The sequence below is a fragment of the Coenobita brevimanus genome, chromosome 106 (assembly GCF_032717465.1).
Source record: "Coenobita brevimanus isolate Jiangsu-jjx chromosome 106, ASM3271746v2, whole genome shotgun sequence".
NCBI classification, from domain to species: Eukaryota; Metazoa; Arthropoda; class Malacostraca; order Decapoda; family Coenobitidae; genus Coenobita; species Coenobita brevimanus.
Genome location: NC_137059.1, coordinates 5,892,837 through 5,909,594, shown reverse-complemented (window position 1 = coordinate 5,909,594; position 16,758 = coordinate 5,892,837). Strand labels below are relative to the sequence as shown.

Genomic DNA, 16,758 nt, shown 5'->3' with positions numbered 1-16,758 from the left:
TCCTGATTTACGTAAATGATATGGTAGATGGAGTGAACAGTTATGCAAGTCTGTTTGCTGATGATGTAAAGATCTTGAGGAAGATAGAGGTTGAGGAGGATTGTAAAATACTGCAGGAGGATTTGGATAGGATACACAATTGGAGCCAGACGTGGGATATGAAATTTAATGTAAAGAAATGTAAAATATTGGAAATGGGTAAAAGTACCAGGAGACCATCACTGAATTATTTTTTGGGTAATGAATTAATCACAAAAAGGAGAGAAGAGAAAGATTTGGGAGTGCTGGTCCAAGATAGTTTGTCACCAGAAAAGCACATTAACAAGATAGTTGGAGAGACTTATAAACTCTTGACTAACATAAGAGTAGCATTTCATTATATGGATGAGGAAATGATGAAAAAATTGATAGTGGCCATGATCCGCCCCAGGTTAGAATATGCAGCGGTAGTATGGTCCTCACACAAAAAGAAAGATATAAACAAGATTGAGAGAATACAAAGAACAGCAACCAAGATGGTCCCCAGTCTGACAGACCTGTCATACAGAGAGAGGCTGGAAAAACTGGATTTGCCTTCGTTAGAGGAAAGGAGAATGAGGGGAGACATGATTGCGGTGTTCAGGACCATGGTGGGAGTAGATAAAATTGACAAAGAAGATCTGTTCGTATGGGATAAGAGAGCAACAAGAGGACATGGAATGAAATTGAAAAAGTCAAGCTGCTTGAAGGATATCAAGAAATATAGCTTTCCTTACAGAAGTATAGACTTATGGAATAGCCTGGACAAAGAGATCGTCCAGTCTAGAAACTTAAACGAGTTTAAAGTTAAATTCGACTTATTGAGAAACAGCGACGGAAACCCACGAACATAGTACATTCTGTGTATATCACAATTAGGTATATTAGGTAAATACTTAAATATTTGGAACAACTTAGACAGAGAGGTGGTGCATGAGAAAAACATTCATGTGTGTAAAGGTAGACTTGATAAATGTGGATATGGAGACAGGACAACACGAGCATTGCTCAATTCCTGTATACTACAAATAGGTAAATACAAATAGGTAAATACAGTGCTCGTCAGAAGTATAGAGCGCCCTGCGTCCCTCCTGAGAAACAAACCTTTCAACATTGAAAAAACATATAAATAATGCATTTTATTTACCTTTAGTGCTTCGTAGGGTAGCCTTTACGTTTCTTCACGGACCTGAGACGTCTTGGAAGTGAAAGGGCGAGGCTCCTGAGGTGCTGGAGGGGTATTTTGTCCCAGGAGTCACGAATGGCGGCTTCCAGCTTAGGCAGAGAGCTCACGTCCTTCCCTTGGAGACTCTTCTTTACGAGGTACCAGAGGTTTTCAATCGGGTTGAGGTCTGGGCTATTTCCTGGCCAGTCTGTCATGAATGATACCTCGCAGTCACAAAGCCAATTGGTGACCGATTTGGCCTTGTGAGCAGGTGCACCGTCCTGCTGAAACACTCGTGCACCTGTTAGCTCGAAGGAGTCTGGTAAATGATCACACAGAAGCTCCAGGTAAACATCCTGATTCACTCTGATGTTCTTGGGAAGTACAACAAGCTTCCCCAAACCCTTCCCTGAGAAACAACCCCATACCATGAGTGAATCAGGATGTTTAACTGTGCTTTCTACATACCGTGGGTCAAGTGGGTCACTACCTTTGCGTCGATACACACGTGCTCCTCTGTTACAGGTAACACTAAACGTTGCCTCATCAGACCACAACACTGACAACTATTGCTCCTCACCCCAGGTTAGATATTTATTAGCAAAGGCAAGCCTACGAATTCTCTGGCTGCTAGAGAGAAGAGGCTTTTTCACAGGCCTGTGACTTGTGTAACCAAGCTCATGCACCCTACGAGACACTGTTCTCACTGACACCTCACCAAACACTTCCGGGTTGCTCTCCTTAATTTTCCTTGCACTCACACAAGGATTAAACTCCACTGCACGTTTTAAAACATTAACAGACCTTGGGGAAGTTTTCCTAGGCCTACCAGACCTCGGTTTCTTTGTGGGAACTTCACCACTGTTTTCCTCCCAAAACCGCGCACACCAACGGCGCACTGTCGATCGTGCCACACCAACCAATTCACTAATTTCCTTTGTCTGGTGGCCTGCCTCCTTTAGAGCAATGATCTGGGATATGATTTCACTCGATAGTTCACGGGTAGGTGCCATAACAAAGTTGTGAAGGCCAGAAAACTGCGGGACACTCGGTAAAAAATGGCGCAATTTGAGAGGGACACTCGGCGGAGTTCCTCTCTCTCAGGCAGCCCGTGGGCGACTGAGGCGGGAACCAACCAGCGCGTCGGAAGGCCCCAGGCTACCGTGACGTCATGCTCGGAGCTCAAACTTGTGGCTCAATTCTTACCCCCCAGAATGGGTGATTCTTTTTGGGCCATAAGTATTGCGCGCCTGGCGGACAACGCTGAATACTTCTGACGAGCACTGTACACACACACAGTCAGAGCGACTGGACATGTCTCAGCTGCCTCTCAACCACAGCTGCAAACCTTAAGTAATTTTCAGGAATTATGTTTGTCCTGTCTCCTTTAGTCTTATCTAAAGTGTAAAGTACTGTAAATTAATATAGACAACCAAAAATGTAAAGAGCTATTGTCGGTGAGTATACATGAATGTTTATAGGAATTTCGGCAACAGCTGTTCAGTACTGTAACCAACCTTAAACATGGCCGACAATGTAAACATCAAGGCACCCAAATTTCCAGGTTTTGACAATGAAACAAATATGATGGATTTGGTTAAAACACTGATCATGAATGTTAGTGAATTAGAAAAGAAAGTGGAGGATCTGGTATCAGGAAACATGCCTGAAAATACGGAAAACACTATACAGAGTCTGATACAGGCCAATGAGATGGCAAACCAGGAGCTCGAGAATTTGAAACAAGAAAATATCGAATTAAGGAGAAAACTAGAAGACAGCAGTAACAAAACAGAGAAGGTGAGTAGTGTGTTAGAAGAGCAAAAGGCAAAGTGGGCACATGTGGAAGAAGAACAGAAAGATGTGGTCTGCTTAAGGGAAATAATTCAGGAAGAAAGGGAAATGAACAAGAAAAAAAATGGAAGAAAATATAGTGAAAATATTGAAGAAAGAAGAGAAAGTAGTGAGAGAAACTGCAGAAAGGAGCAGATGTGTGGCAATATTTGGAAATAGGGATGAGGAAGAAAAGGTTAGATCTGTGAGACTCAAGAAAGACACGAATCAAGCGAGAAAAATATTGGGCAAGATCGATCCCGAAGGAAATAAGCGGGAAAAAGAAACTGAGGAAGTATGGAGGTTAGGGCCATATAAAAAAGAGGAAGTAAGACCAATGAGAGTTAAGTTGTCATCATAAAGTGTAGTAAATGATATACTTAAAGTGACCTAGAAACTAAGTAAAGAAGCAGGGATGGAAAATATTACAGTAAGAAAAGATTTGAATGAAGAAGAAAGTGAAGCTTTAAAATCTTTGAAGGAACATGTAAAGGAAAAAAATGGCAGGAGGACAGAGGAAGAATGTAAAACTTTTTTTTGGAGAGTGATGGATATGAAAGTAAGGAAGTGGTATGTAAGGAACTAGAAGTGAAGGAGGACAGAGGAAGAATGAAACTTTTTTTTTGGAGGGTGATAGATATGAAAGTAAGGAAGTGGTACATGAGGAACTAGAAGTGAAGGAAACAAGGGGTATGGATATGAAAACAAATAAGAGAGGAATGAGTAAAGATAAAACCAGTGCCGTAAATCTGAGTGTCATGTATAGTAATGTGGATGGGTTAATATCCAAGAAAGAGGAAATTGGAGACTATATAAATGAAAAGAAACCTGAAATTGTTTGCTTGGTGGAGACTAAAATGCCCCGAGATGTCGATATTAAACTATTTGGATGGAGCAGTTATAATATTTGGAGGAAAGATGGAGAAAGCAAGTTTGGGGGAGGTATAATGATTTTAACCCACAATGACCTAAGAGCAAAAAATACAGAAATTGAAAATACCATGGCTGAACTTTTGGGAGTTGACAGTAATGCAGAAAAAACTGATGTAATAGTATTTTATATGGCTCCCAAAAGTAGGGCATGGACAAAAGAAGATTGTGAACAGTTAATCAGAGAATCCATTATTAAACTAAAGATGATACTTGAAAGAAGACACAGAATAATAATAATGGGAGATTTTAATTGTCGAGAAGTTGACTGGGAAAGTATGGAAGCTGGGAGCAATGAGGAATCATGGGGAAATAAATTAATGGAATTGGTGATGGAAAACATTTTAACTTAAGTAATTAAAGAAAATACAAGAATTAGGGGTGACGAAGAACCATCAAGGCTTGACTTAGTATTCACAAAGGACCCAAATGATGTGAGGAACATAACCTACCAATGCCCCTAAGGTAAAAGTGATCATCTGGTTATTGAGATGGAAGTGGTGGGAGTAAGGGAAGGAGAAAGAGATGAAAAACACAGAAAAAATAGATGCAATTATGGGAAGGCAGACTTTCCTTCCCTGAGGAAATTTTTCCAAAATGTAGACCGGAGAAAAATGAATACGATCACAAATGCTGATGAGAAATATGAGTTTCTGATAGACGTGTATAAAACAGGAGTTAGTAAATATGTCCCAAAATTTTTTGCAGCTGTGGCAAGGAAGAAAGAATGGTTTAACAAGAGATGTAGAGTGACACATGAGGCAAGAAAACGAGCATGGAATAAAGTGAGAAGAATGTATAGTAAAAGGGCTTGGGAGGAGTACGATGACGACCAAGGACCGGACAAAGGACATTGTAATTGGAACCTGGAATGTAAGGGGAGCGAATGATGAGGTGAAAGAGAGAGAGATTGTCCAGGTGCTTGAGGATGCGAAAGTGGATGTATGTGGAATAACTGAAACAAAATGGAGAGGAGAAAGTGTGAGAGAATGGGAGTATGGATGGGGTATATGTGCAGGAGTAGGTGAGAATGAGAGGGCAAAGGAAGGAGTATGTATAGTTGTGAGTAAAAGATGGAAGAGGAGCATAAGACAGTATGGATCAGTTGGGTCAAGGATTGTGTGGGTAAAGTTGAAAGTTGGAATTCAAATGTGGGCGATTGTGTGTGTGTATGCGCCAACGCAAGATCGTGCTAGAAGATTGAGAGAAGAGTTCTGGACAAATGTAGAAGTGTGCATGGAAAAGTTTGGAAGGAATGAGAGAGTGTTTTTGATTGGTGATATGAATGGTAAAGTTGGGAATGTGAAGGTGGATGGAATAGTTGGTGAGTGGGGTGTGCCTGCTGAGATAGATGAGAATGGGAGTGCGTTAGTGGACATTTGTGCTGGAAGGGGGTTGGTGATAGCCAATACCCTCTTCAGGCATAAAATGATTCACAGGTATACATGGCGAGTGATGAGAAGGGTGGGTGGTGAACTGAATGAAAGGAAGGCAATGATTGATTATGTGTGTGTGGATGAAAGGATGCGAAGATGTGTAATGGATGCAAGAGTGTATAGAGAGTGGGGGAGTGGACTTTCTGACCACTACTTGGTGATGGCCAGAATTAAAGTTCAAGTAAGTTGGAGGAATAGAAGAAGGGAAAGACGAGAGGAAGGAGTAGTTGCAAGGAGAGTGGAAAGGTTACAAGAGGATGAGAAAAAGGCAGAGTATAAGAGAGAAGTGGAGGAACGATTGGGCAAATATGAATTGGAGCAGATGGGAGACGTGGAAGGTGTGTGTAGAATATTTACAGAAGAAATATGTGCAGCATGTGATGTGGTGTGTGGAAGGAAGAGAAGACGGAGGGGGGTCCAAGGAACAGCGTGGTGGACTGAAGAGGTGAAACAAGCTGTGGCACAAAAGAAGAAAGCATACAATGAATGTATGAGAAATAGGGGCGTGGAAGAGGTTCAGAGGCGGAAGAGAGAGTTATATGTAGAAAGGAAGAGAGAGGTGAAAAGATTAGTAAGAGAGAGTAAGAAGAGAGTGGATAAGGAATTTGGAAGAAATTTGAGTGTAAAGTGGAGGGACTGTAACAAAATGTTCTGGAAAGAGGTGAAAAGAGTAAGACAGGGTGGAAGTGAAGTTAGCAGGGGAGTGAAAGATAAAAATGGTAGATTACTAGTGGAGAAGGGAGAAAAAGTGAGCAGATGGAGAGAACACTTTAAGGAATTGTTGAACGTAGAGGATGGAAGTAATGCGAGTATAAGTGGCTGAGGAATGGCTGGGAGAAGGAGGGAGGTGAGAAGACAGGAAGAAATCAGTAGGATAGAAGTTGTGGAAGCAATGAAGAAAGTTAAATCAGGGAAAGCCCCAGGAATTAATGAAGTGTGTGGTGAAATGCTGAAGCATGGGGGAGAGATAGTAGTAGAATGGATGTGGAAGATGTGCAGATTGGCCTGGGAGGAAGGTAGAGTCCCGGAGGATTGGAAGTCAGGTATAATTATTCCCTTGTACAAAGGAAAAGGGGAAAAAGAAGTGTGTGGTAACCATAGGGGCATTTGTCTTCTTAGTATAATAGGAAAAGTGTATGGTAGGATACTTATTGACAGTGTTAGAGAAAGAACAGAGAAATTAGTTGGAGAAGAACAGGGAGGCTTTAGGAAGGGAAGAGGTTGTGCAGATCAGATATTCATTCTCAGATCTTTAGTGGAAAAGTTTCTAGAGAAGGGAAAGAAGTTGTATGTGGCATTCATGGATTTGGAGAAAGCATATGACAGGGTGGATAGACAAGGATTGTGGAAAGTGTTAAGAATATATGGAGTAGATGGAAAGTTGTTGAATGCTGTGAAGAGTATGTACGATGGTGCGAAAGCTGCAGTGCGTGTGGATGGTGAACTAAGTGAATTTTTCTCTTTGAAGGTTGGGTTGAAACAGGGATGTGTCATGTCTCCATGGTTGTTCAATCTGTACATGGATGGGGTAATAAAAGAGGTACAAGGTAGGGTAGTGGATGTTGGAGTGGCCATGGTGAGAGAGGATAGTGTTTGGAAACTCCCTGTACTGTTGTTTGCAGATGATACTGTGTTGTTGAGTGAAGACGAAGGGGAGCTGCAAGGCTTGGTGGATGAGTTTGAGAGAGTGTGTAAGAAACGGAATCTAAAAGTGAATGTAGGGAAGAGTAAAGTGATGGTCTTTGAGAGAGGTGAAGTCAGTGAATGTACAGCAAGGTTGGATGGTGAGGAATTGGAAAATGTGAGTACGTTTAAGTACTTGGGTAGTGTGATGAGTAAGGATGGAGGTTTGGAGGGTGAAGTGCTTGAAAGGGTACAGCAGGGAAGAAAGGTTGCTGGTTCCTTGAAAGCAGTGATAAGAAACAGGGAAGTGAGCATGGAAGTGAAAAAGTTACTACATGACAGTATTGTGATACCAACTCTAACGTACAGAAGTGAAGCTTGGACGTTGTTGGAAGGACACAAGTCAAGAGTGAGAGCAGTGGAAATGAGTTATTTAAGAGGAGCCTGTGGAGTCACATGGAGAGACAGGCTGACGAATGAGGATATAAAGGAGCGCTGTGGTGTTGATGTGGATGTGATAGGAAGCGTTATGAGGAACACACTGAGGTGGTTTGGCCATGTGGAGAGGATGGAGGGTGAAAGACTGACGAAGAGAGTATATGTGAGTGAGGTGGAGGGGGAAAGAGGGAGGGGGAGGCCGAGGATGAGATGGAGGGATGGGGTGGAGAGGTATATGAGAGAGGGGGGTGTGAGCTGGGAGCAGGGGAGTGAAATGGCGGGGGACAGGACGACTTGGAGGCGATTTGTTTGTGGCCACCCCAAACGGGATTGAGGCGTCTGGCAATAGATAGATAGATAGACATGCAGGTAAGAAATGAATAAGTAAGGAAGCAGAGAGAAGAAGAAAGGAAATATGAAAAAGATATTGTAATTAAATGTAAAAAAAGAGCCAAAATTATTTTATAGGTTTGTGAATGGTAAATGAAAGTTAAGGACTGTATAATACGATTGAGGGATGGAGATGAAACCTGTGAAAGAGAAGAAGAATTGTGTGGAATAATGAACAACAAACTGCAGTCAGTCTATGTGTTGGAAGAGGAATTTAGGGAACCTGAAACAGAACCCAGGGTGACGGGAATGGCAGAAATTACAGTGGACGTGAATGAGGTGCTGCAGCTGATGAGGGATATGGATGTAGGAAAAGCAATGGGACCAGATGGTGTGTCTGGATGGATCCTGAAGGAATGTGCAGATCAGTTAGTGTGGCCTGTTTATGTAATCATCAAGACTTCGCTGGAAAATGGACAGTTACCTAAAAATTGGAAAAGAGCAAGTATTGTGCCAATCTACAAGGGAGGAGATAGGGAAGATCCACTCAATTACAGACCTGTATCACTTACTAGTATTGTTTGTAAAATCTGCAAGAAAATTATTAGAAAAAGGTGGAAAGTGTATTTAGAAGAATATGATGTTATAACACCAAGACAATTTGGTTTTAGGAAAGGAAGATCATGTGTTAACCTATTAAGTTTCTGCAGTAGGGTAACAGATGTCATACAAGAGAAAGATGGATGGGCAGATTGTGTCTATCTTAACCTCAAGAAAGCATTTGACAGGGTGCCCTATAGGAGACTGCTGTGGAAGTTGAAGACCTTTGGAGGGGTGCATGGGAAACTATTAAAGTGGATGGAAGATTATTTGATAGGAAGGCAGATGGAACAGTTATAAGAGACAAGGTTTCACAGAAACGTGACTAGTGGAGTACCCCAGGGCTTAGCCCCAATAATGTTTCTGATTCAAGTAAATGATTTACCAGAGGGTTTAAATAGTTTACATGAGTATTTTCGCAGATGATGCTTAAATCATGAAACATATTAAAGGTACTGATAATTGTAAAAAACTGCAAGAGTACTTGGACAAACTCCACGGATGGAGCCAGACTTGGAAAATGGATTTTAATGCCAAGAAGTGTCATGTATTAGAAATGGGAATGAGTGAAAAAAGACCGCATTGAACATATAAAATGGGCAATGAGATTATTGGTAAGAGAAAGGATGAGAAAGGCTTGAGAGTGACTATTCAGGATGACTTGTCACCAGAAAAACATATAAACAAAATTATTGGAGGAACTTATGGATTACTGACCAATATGAGAGAGGCTTTTAATTACTGTACATGGACGAGGAAATGCTGAGGGAGTTGATAATGACCATGATAAGACCAAGACTAGAGTATGCGGCTGTGGTATGGTTACCTCATTTGAAGAAGCACATTGGTAAACTAGAGAGGGTTCATTGGACTGCAACAAGGATGATACAGTGTTTATGGGAACTCATCTAGCAGAGACTGGAAAAACTGAAGTTATCAAAGCTGCGTCAGAGAAGAGAAAGAGGTGACTTGATCATGATATTTAGAAATGTAAGAAATTGGAAAGGGTGGATAGAGAGGATATTTTTGTGTTGGATGATGGAAGAACAAGAGGTCATGACTTCAAGTTGAGGAGAAGTAGATGTCTTAATGACCTTAAAAGGTTTAATTTCCCGAATAGAAGCATACGTATTTGGAACGATTTAGACGAAGAGGTGGTGCAGGCAAAGAACGTTCATATGTTTAAAAACTAGACTGGATAGATGTAGATATGGAGACAGGACAAAATAAGCTTAGCTCAATTCCTGTATACTACAAATAGGTAAAATAGGTAAATACACACACACATACACACACACACACACATATACACACAAAACTAATGAGAAACATACAGTCAATGTGACACAACAGACTCAGTTCCCTTTACATACTTAAATATAGTGCGTACTAGTTATACAATAAAAAAAAATGAACCAAACTTGCAGAAATGGTAACACCGTTGGTGAGAAATAATGAAATGTCCCAATTACATGAGATATTTGAGAGAGAAAAGTACAACTAAGATTAGTTCATTTCTCAGGTAACATTCAGTTGCACCTAGACCTGATCAAAGAAAATATGTAATCTAACCTATGCATACTTCAACCATTCTATATAGGCACACATTTTTGTCCTTTCATAGTTTGTTTCCCACAGCTCAGTGACAAAATAAGACAATGCTACACTACTTTTCAACCACCTTTCCATAACAACCTTCATGACTAGCATCATATTTCAGTTGTTAATTTCTTATTACTGCAGTATTCAAGATGGAAGGATGGCTATTTTACACAGTTAAAGTGAACAGAATGTAGATTATGTTAGCATAAGTATAAACTTAAATTTATACGACACTGGTCAGTGCACAACACATCCTCTGTCATCAGTAGGCTGCCATGGCAACTATTCCTTAACTCATTTGCACTGCTTATAACTTAATTCTAGAGTAACAAAAACCTTGTCCTCTCCATCACTTTTTATCAAGGAAACATTAATCAGCTTGATGACAATAAAGTTTAGGCATCACATTCATCCAGTAGGTTTAAGCCTAATTTTAAACTTTTTTTTTTTTTAATGATACTGCTCAAAATATACATAAAATTAACACAATGTATTCTTCAACAAATAAAACCCTAAAATCACATCTTTGAATGAATAAAAGGTGCGAGATGAGAAACCACAGACCCTAATCCCTATTTTCCTATAAGGTCATACTCTGATACAGTTTGAGACAGAATGCTTATGACGTGTTAAACAATGATCTATGTTTTTTAAATTAAGAGTATATTTATGCTAATGTAACCGACAATCTGTTCATTTTAACTAGGTACAAAACAGCACTCTCTCCACCTTAAATACTGTGCTGTAATATGAAACTAACACACAAATATGATGCTAGTCATAAAGAAGTGGCATGAAAAGGATGCTGGACTGTACTGTAGCACTATCCTATTTAATCACTGGGGTATGGTGAAAATTTCACTTACACATGGGAAGTGATCTTAGGCTAGCACCTGCTGAACACGCAATATTTCCAAGGGTGGAAGGAGAACAAAATGTGTTTGTCATCCTCCTATAGATAGGATGCATTTCTATGAGGATAGGTGGGGGCGCTCACCATCCATTCACTCAATGTAGAGCTACTCTCGGGTGTCTGCCCTGTCCTCTCCTCCATCCTTCTTTCCTTCCATCTTCTGTCTTTCCTCGTCCTTCTGCCTACAGGTGACTTTACACTCCCTCTTCTGTCTTTCATTCCTTCATTCTTTCCTCTTCCTTCTGCCTGTGGGTGACTCTACACTGAGTGACAAGCCAAATGGTTTCCTGTACACCAGGAAACCATTTACTACGCTGGGTGGTAACCGTATAACCAAATTTTGGTGCCTGGTGGTTTAGTGGGTAATTATTGTGCTCCAATCGGATTGAGCCGGTGAAGGTTTATATCCAAGGGGTGGTTGGGGTTTATTGCTCACGTAATGCCACTCAGGGATGAGTGAGGTTGGTCACTCTCATCTTAAATGTCAGGACCAACTGCCTAGCCCCGGGCTCCTATGCTCCTCATGGGGCAACATAGGATTGGATGATGGATGGATGGATCTGATGAAGGTGGATACAGACTATCTCCTGCCAATAAGGTGACTCATATAAATTTAATGATAAGATTACTACACTTTATAAATTTTACTGCACATCAGTACATCCTTCAATGAAACTGAAACTGAGGAATTCTGTCACAGCTACATCCCGCAAAATTTCCCAACAGAAATCAAGGCAGCAAAAGAATGATGGTGATGTTCATTCTTAATCTCATAACACATCTAAAGTGTCCATTATATCACTAGAAGGTCCATATCAACATTATTATGTAGGTCATCCACCACAAGCACTATATAACTCTTTCAGACTAATATTTTTCATCACAGGATGCATACACACTATATGCCTTTGTCAAAAGCACTTCACCTTACCAACCCTTCTGCTTTACCTACTGTATATGCACAGAGCTCATACTAATACCACTACAACCTCTTGCATTTACCAGCTACCCTATTCTTTCACCTTACCTCATAAATGCACATGCATAACAAGATTTCCAAGTCACACTATCCCCAATCACCCAGATACTTTCCCTTCGTATGCTTCAAACAACTGTCATCAAATTAAACCTTTAATTCCCTCTTTCACTCCACACACCTGTCTACATCCATCTATCCAAGAAGAGTCCAAGTTAAGCATGTGCAACTAAACCCTTATGTCTGGGAAATTCTATGAAACAATCATGTGAAGAGAACAGAAGTGTCAATCCTGAACCTTACCCTCATTACCTTTACAGTAAAATACAAGGCTGCCTGCACCAGCAGCAATGTGTTGTGAGGTCACTGTATCTAAGTAAACAAGCTATTGTACAGGGCAGGAATAAAGGCTATCGTTTTACTTCAGTATATACACCAAACTATCATGATGTATTTTGGGTATTTACCATATAATACTGTGAATAACTGTCTTACCATACAGGATGTAGTCATTCTTTTTTCAAATTCTTCCCGGATATTGTTGTACTTCTCCACAAGAGTTCGATATTCATCATGAGCTTTTCTTAACTTGGCCTCTGCTTTTTCCAACTCCTTCGGAGATGCCCCATCTCTTCTAACTTTTTCCAGATCCTAAATACAAGAATAATGACAATAAAATACTAAAAGATCATGAATAATAATAGTAATAAATATTTTTTCAATACAGAAAAAAAAAAAGAAAAAAAAAGAAAGAAAGAAAAAAAAAAAAGATGAGGTGTAGAGGTACAGTCCCGGAGGATTGGAAGTCAGGTATAATTATTCCCTTGTACAAAGGAAAAGGGGAAAGAGAAGTGTGTGGTAATCATAGGGGCATTTGTCTTCTTAGTATAATAGGAAAAGTGTATGGAAGGATACTTATTGACAGAGTTAGGGAAAGAACAGAGGAATTAGTTGGAGAAGAACAGGGAGGCTTTAGGAACGGAAGAGGTTGTGTAGATCAGATATTCATTCTTAGATCTTTAGTGGAAAAGTTTCTAGAGAAGGGAAAGAAGTTGTATGCGGCTTTCATGGATTTGGAGAAAGCATATGACAGGGTGGACAGACAAGGATTGTGGAAAGTAATAAGAATATATGGAGTAGATGGGAAGTTGTTGAATGATGTGAAGAGTATGTATGATGGTGCTTAGGCTGAAGTGCGTGTGGATGGTGAACTAAGTGAATTTTTCTCTTTGAAGGTTGGGTTGAAACAGGGATGTGTCATGTCTCCATGGTTGTTCAATCTGTATATGGATGGGGTAATAAAAGAAGTACAAGGTAGGGTAGTGGATGTTGGAGTGGCCATGGTGAGAGAGGATAGTGTTTGGAAACTCCCTGTACTATTGTTTGCAGATGATAATGTGTTGTTGAGTGAAGACGAAGGGGAGCTGCAAGGCTTGGTGGATGAGTTTGGGAGAGTGTGTAAGAAACGGAATCTAAAGGTGAACGTAGGGATGAGTAAAGTGATGGTCTTTGAGAAAGGTGAAGTCAGTGAATGTACAGCGAGGTTGGATGGTGAGGAATTGGAAAATGTGAGTACGTTTCAGTACCTGGGTAGTGTGATGAGTAAGGATGGAGGTTTGGAGGGTGAAATGCTTGAAAGGGTACAGCAGGGAAGAAAGGTTGCTGGTTCTTTGAAAGCAGTGATAAGAAACAGGGAAGTGAGCATGGAAGTGATAAAGTTACTACATGACAGTACTGTATTGTGATACCAACTCTCACGTATGGAAGTGAAGCTTGGATGTTGTTGGAAAGACACAAGTCAAGAGTGAGAGCAGTGGAAATGAGTTATTTAAGAGGAGCCTGTGGAGTCATATGGAGAGACAGGCTGACGAATGAGGATATAAAGGAGTGTTGTGGTGTGGATGTGGATGTGATAGGAAGCGTTATGAGGAACACACTGAGGTGGTTTGGCCATGTGGAGAGGATGGAGGGTGAAAGACTGACGAAGAGAGTGTATGTGAGTGAGATGGAGGGGGGAAGAGGGAGAGGGAGGCTGAGGATGAGATGGAGGGATGGGGTGGAGATGTATATGAGAGAGGGGGGTGTGATTTGGGAGCAGGGCAGTGAAATGGCGGGGGACAGGGCGGCGTGGAGGCGATTTGTTTGTGGCCACCCCAAACGGGATTGAGGCGTCTGGCAATAGATAGATAGATAGTATTATACACTCACTTAACAAAGTACAATCACCATTATGCTGACAGTTTCTCCAACCAGAATTAGGATAAGAGATCTACAGCAGTACAGTATGATACAGTAGTTCCCATCACCTAGACATGAGAGGCATCCAGTTTCTTGCTGCAGCCTCCACAAACCCACAATATCCACTATATTACATGGCAGCACATCCACCCACACCAAGGAACATCAAAACAACACCCAGCACATGATACCACACACAAATACTGTCATCTCTCCCCCCTCGCCCACCTCAGACCAGCTTCCAGAAGCATATCCACACTCAGATCACTCGCCACTCCATTCAGTCACTCAAAGACAACACACAACTGCATGCACGGCCTCCTGACATCCATCCTTCTGAATCCTATCTTTCTCGTGAGGACAGGGTCCACCTGGCCAGGCTGAGATGTGAGCACCATCCAGCCCTCTTAAGCTAACAAAAGAGGCTGGATGATTCCGTCGCTGATGCCTGTCCAGGATGCAACACAGAACCCCATTCTATTAAGCACATTATGGAAGACTGCATTGCACACCATCACCTACGCCAACAACACAACATACACTCTTTGAGAGCTCTGTGGTAAAGCCCGGTCTCGGCCATGGCCTTCCTAAGGGACTCGGGGCTGTTCGGTCAGACTGCCCAGGGAACAACTACTACTACTACTACTACTACTACAGTAGTTCCCATCCTCTTCCATTTCGATACCCTTTCAGATGTATGGTACTTCAGTACATACCCCTGATTCTGAAGCCGGAGATGATGAGGTGTATGCAGAGATTATTAAGTGTATTGGAAAGAGTGGAATGAAATGCATGTTGGAGATATGTAAGAAGGCATGAATGAGTGAAACTGTCCCAACAGAGAGGAAAAAGGCTGTGATTGTACCCCTGTTCAAAAATAAAGGTGACCGAAGTGAGTGCAAGAATTAACGTGGCATAAGTTTATTGAGTGTGGTAGGGAAAGTATATGGAAGAATTATCATAGAGAAAGTCATATCACAAGTCCTGGTGAGTGATGAATAGGGTGGCTTTAGGAGTGGCAGATGTGTGGATCAATATGTGCAGTGAGACAAATAGCAAAGAAGGCTTGGGAGAAGGACTATAAGGTGTTTATGGCATGCATGGATCTGGAAAAAGCTTATGACAAAGTGGACAGAGAAGGATTGTGGAAAGTTTTGCACATGTGCAGCCTAGATGGTAAGCTGCTAGGTGCCTTCAAGAGTTTTTATGATGGTTGTGAAGCATGTGTAAGGGTTAATGGGCATCTAAGAGAATGGTTCACAATCGATGTGGGTGTGCGACAAGGTTGTGTGATGTCCCCATGGTTGTTCGATATATATATGGATGGAGTGATGAGAGAAGTAAAAACACGAGTAATGGAGAGGAGGATGGTGTTGGTAATGAACGGTGATGGACGGAATATCTCAAATTTGTTGTATGTTGATGATGCAGTACTACTTGCAAATACTGAAAAAGAACTTGGTAGACTAGTGCTGAGTTTTGCTGATGTCTGTAAGCTTCATGTCTTGAGAGTAAATGTAAAAAAGAGAAAAGTAATGGTTACTGAGAGAGAAGGTGAATCCCAGTGAGATGTTACAGTGAATGGAGAGACTGGAATTGGTGAGAGAGTTCAAGTACCTGGGTACAGTGACAGAGAGGTAAATGTGCAAAAGAAATGGAATGTAGTGACACAAGAAAGAAAAGTAGCTGGTGCTATGAAGGCCTTGAAAGAAACAGAGGCTTGAGTGTTCAGATGCCCAAGGCTTACATGAAGGAATGTTGGTGCCAACTTTAACCTATGGATGTGAGACTATTGTGTGGCATGAAAATGAAAAGTCAAGAGTAAGAGCAGTGGAGATGGGACTGCTGAGGAACGTATGTGGAGTACAGAGAGTGGATAGGATATGAAACAATGTGATACGTGAAAGATGTGGAGCAAGGAAGTCTGTGGACACCAGAATTGAAGAAAGTGTGCTGAGATGGTATGGTCATGTGGAGAGATTGGATAATAACAGAGTGGTGAAAAAGGTTTATCTGAGCAAATTTGAAGAAGGAGGCAAGGAAGGAGGAAGGCCAAGGAGAAGGTGGAAGGATATGGTGGATGAGTTTGTGAGGAAGAGAGGTTTGGAAGTCGGTGATGCAAGGGGACTGACAAGAGATCGAGCTGGTTGGATAAATGTTGTGAGAAGGAGTGTACGATCAGGATTTGGCATCCTTTTTTAACGTGACAGCATCCAGATTGACTCTATCAGATACATTTATGTGAAGCTACAGAATGTGGTGAATGTTTTAGGCTTATCAGATAGGGCCAGGAGTGAATGAAAGTGTTGCCCATTAGACTGGGCAACCTTTGGCTGTCTGGACGTTGCTACTCCTCACCCCGCCCTAGGGTGGGAAATGAGGTCCAGATGATGATGATGATGAAGTACGTGTACTGCACATATTCCGCAAGGAATGTCTATTAATTAATAATACACCAGACCATTCATCCACTCACTTGATGTATTGCTGCCTACTTCTTCCTTAGCCTTTATCATTCTTTTTCTGTGCCTGCCCTCCTCTCTTCCTATTTCTCCCATCTTTCCTGTCACTACTTAATGCTTTTCTTTCCATTACAGGTGGCTTTACATTGAGTGACAAGCCAAATGGTTTCCTGTAAGCCAAGAAACCATTTACA

General features: G+C 41.3%; 1 protein-coding gene across 1 annotated transcript in view; it reads right to left on the bottom strand.

Moving 5' to 3' along the window:
- LOC145416442 (F-BAR domain only protein 2) overlaps positions 1-16,758 on the bottom strand; it is a 264,247-nt gene that overhangs the window by 221,023 nt on the left and 26,466 nt on the right. Inside the window, exon 5 of the mRNA XM_080285396.1 lies at positions 12,360-12,515. Within this exon, the coding sequence (XP_080141522.1) occupies positions 12,360-12,515 (156 nt within the window). The remainder of the gene's footprint in view (positions 1-12,359; positions 12,516-16,758) is intronic.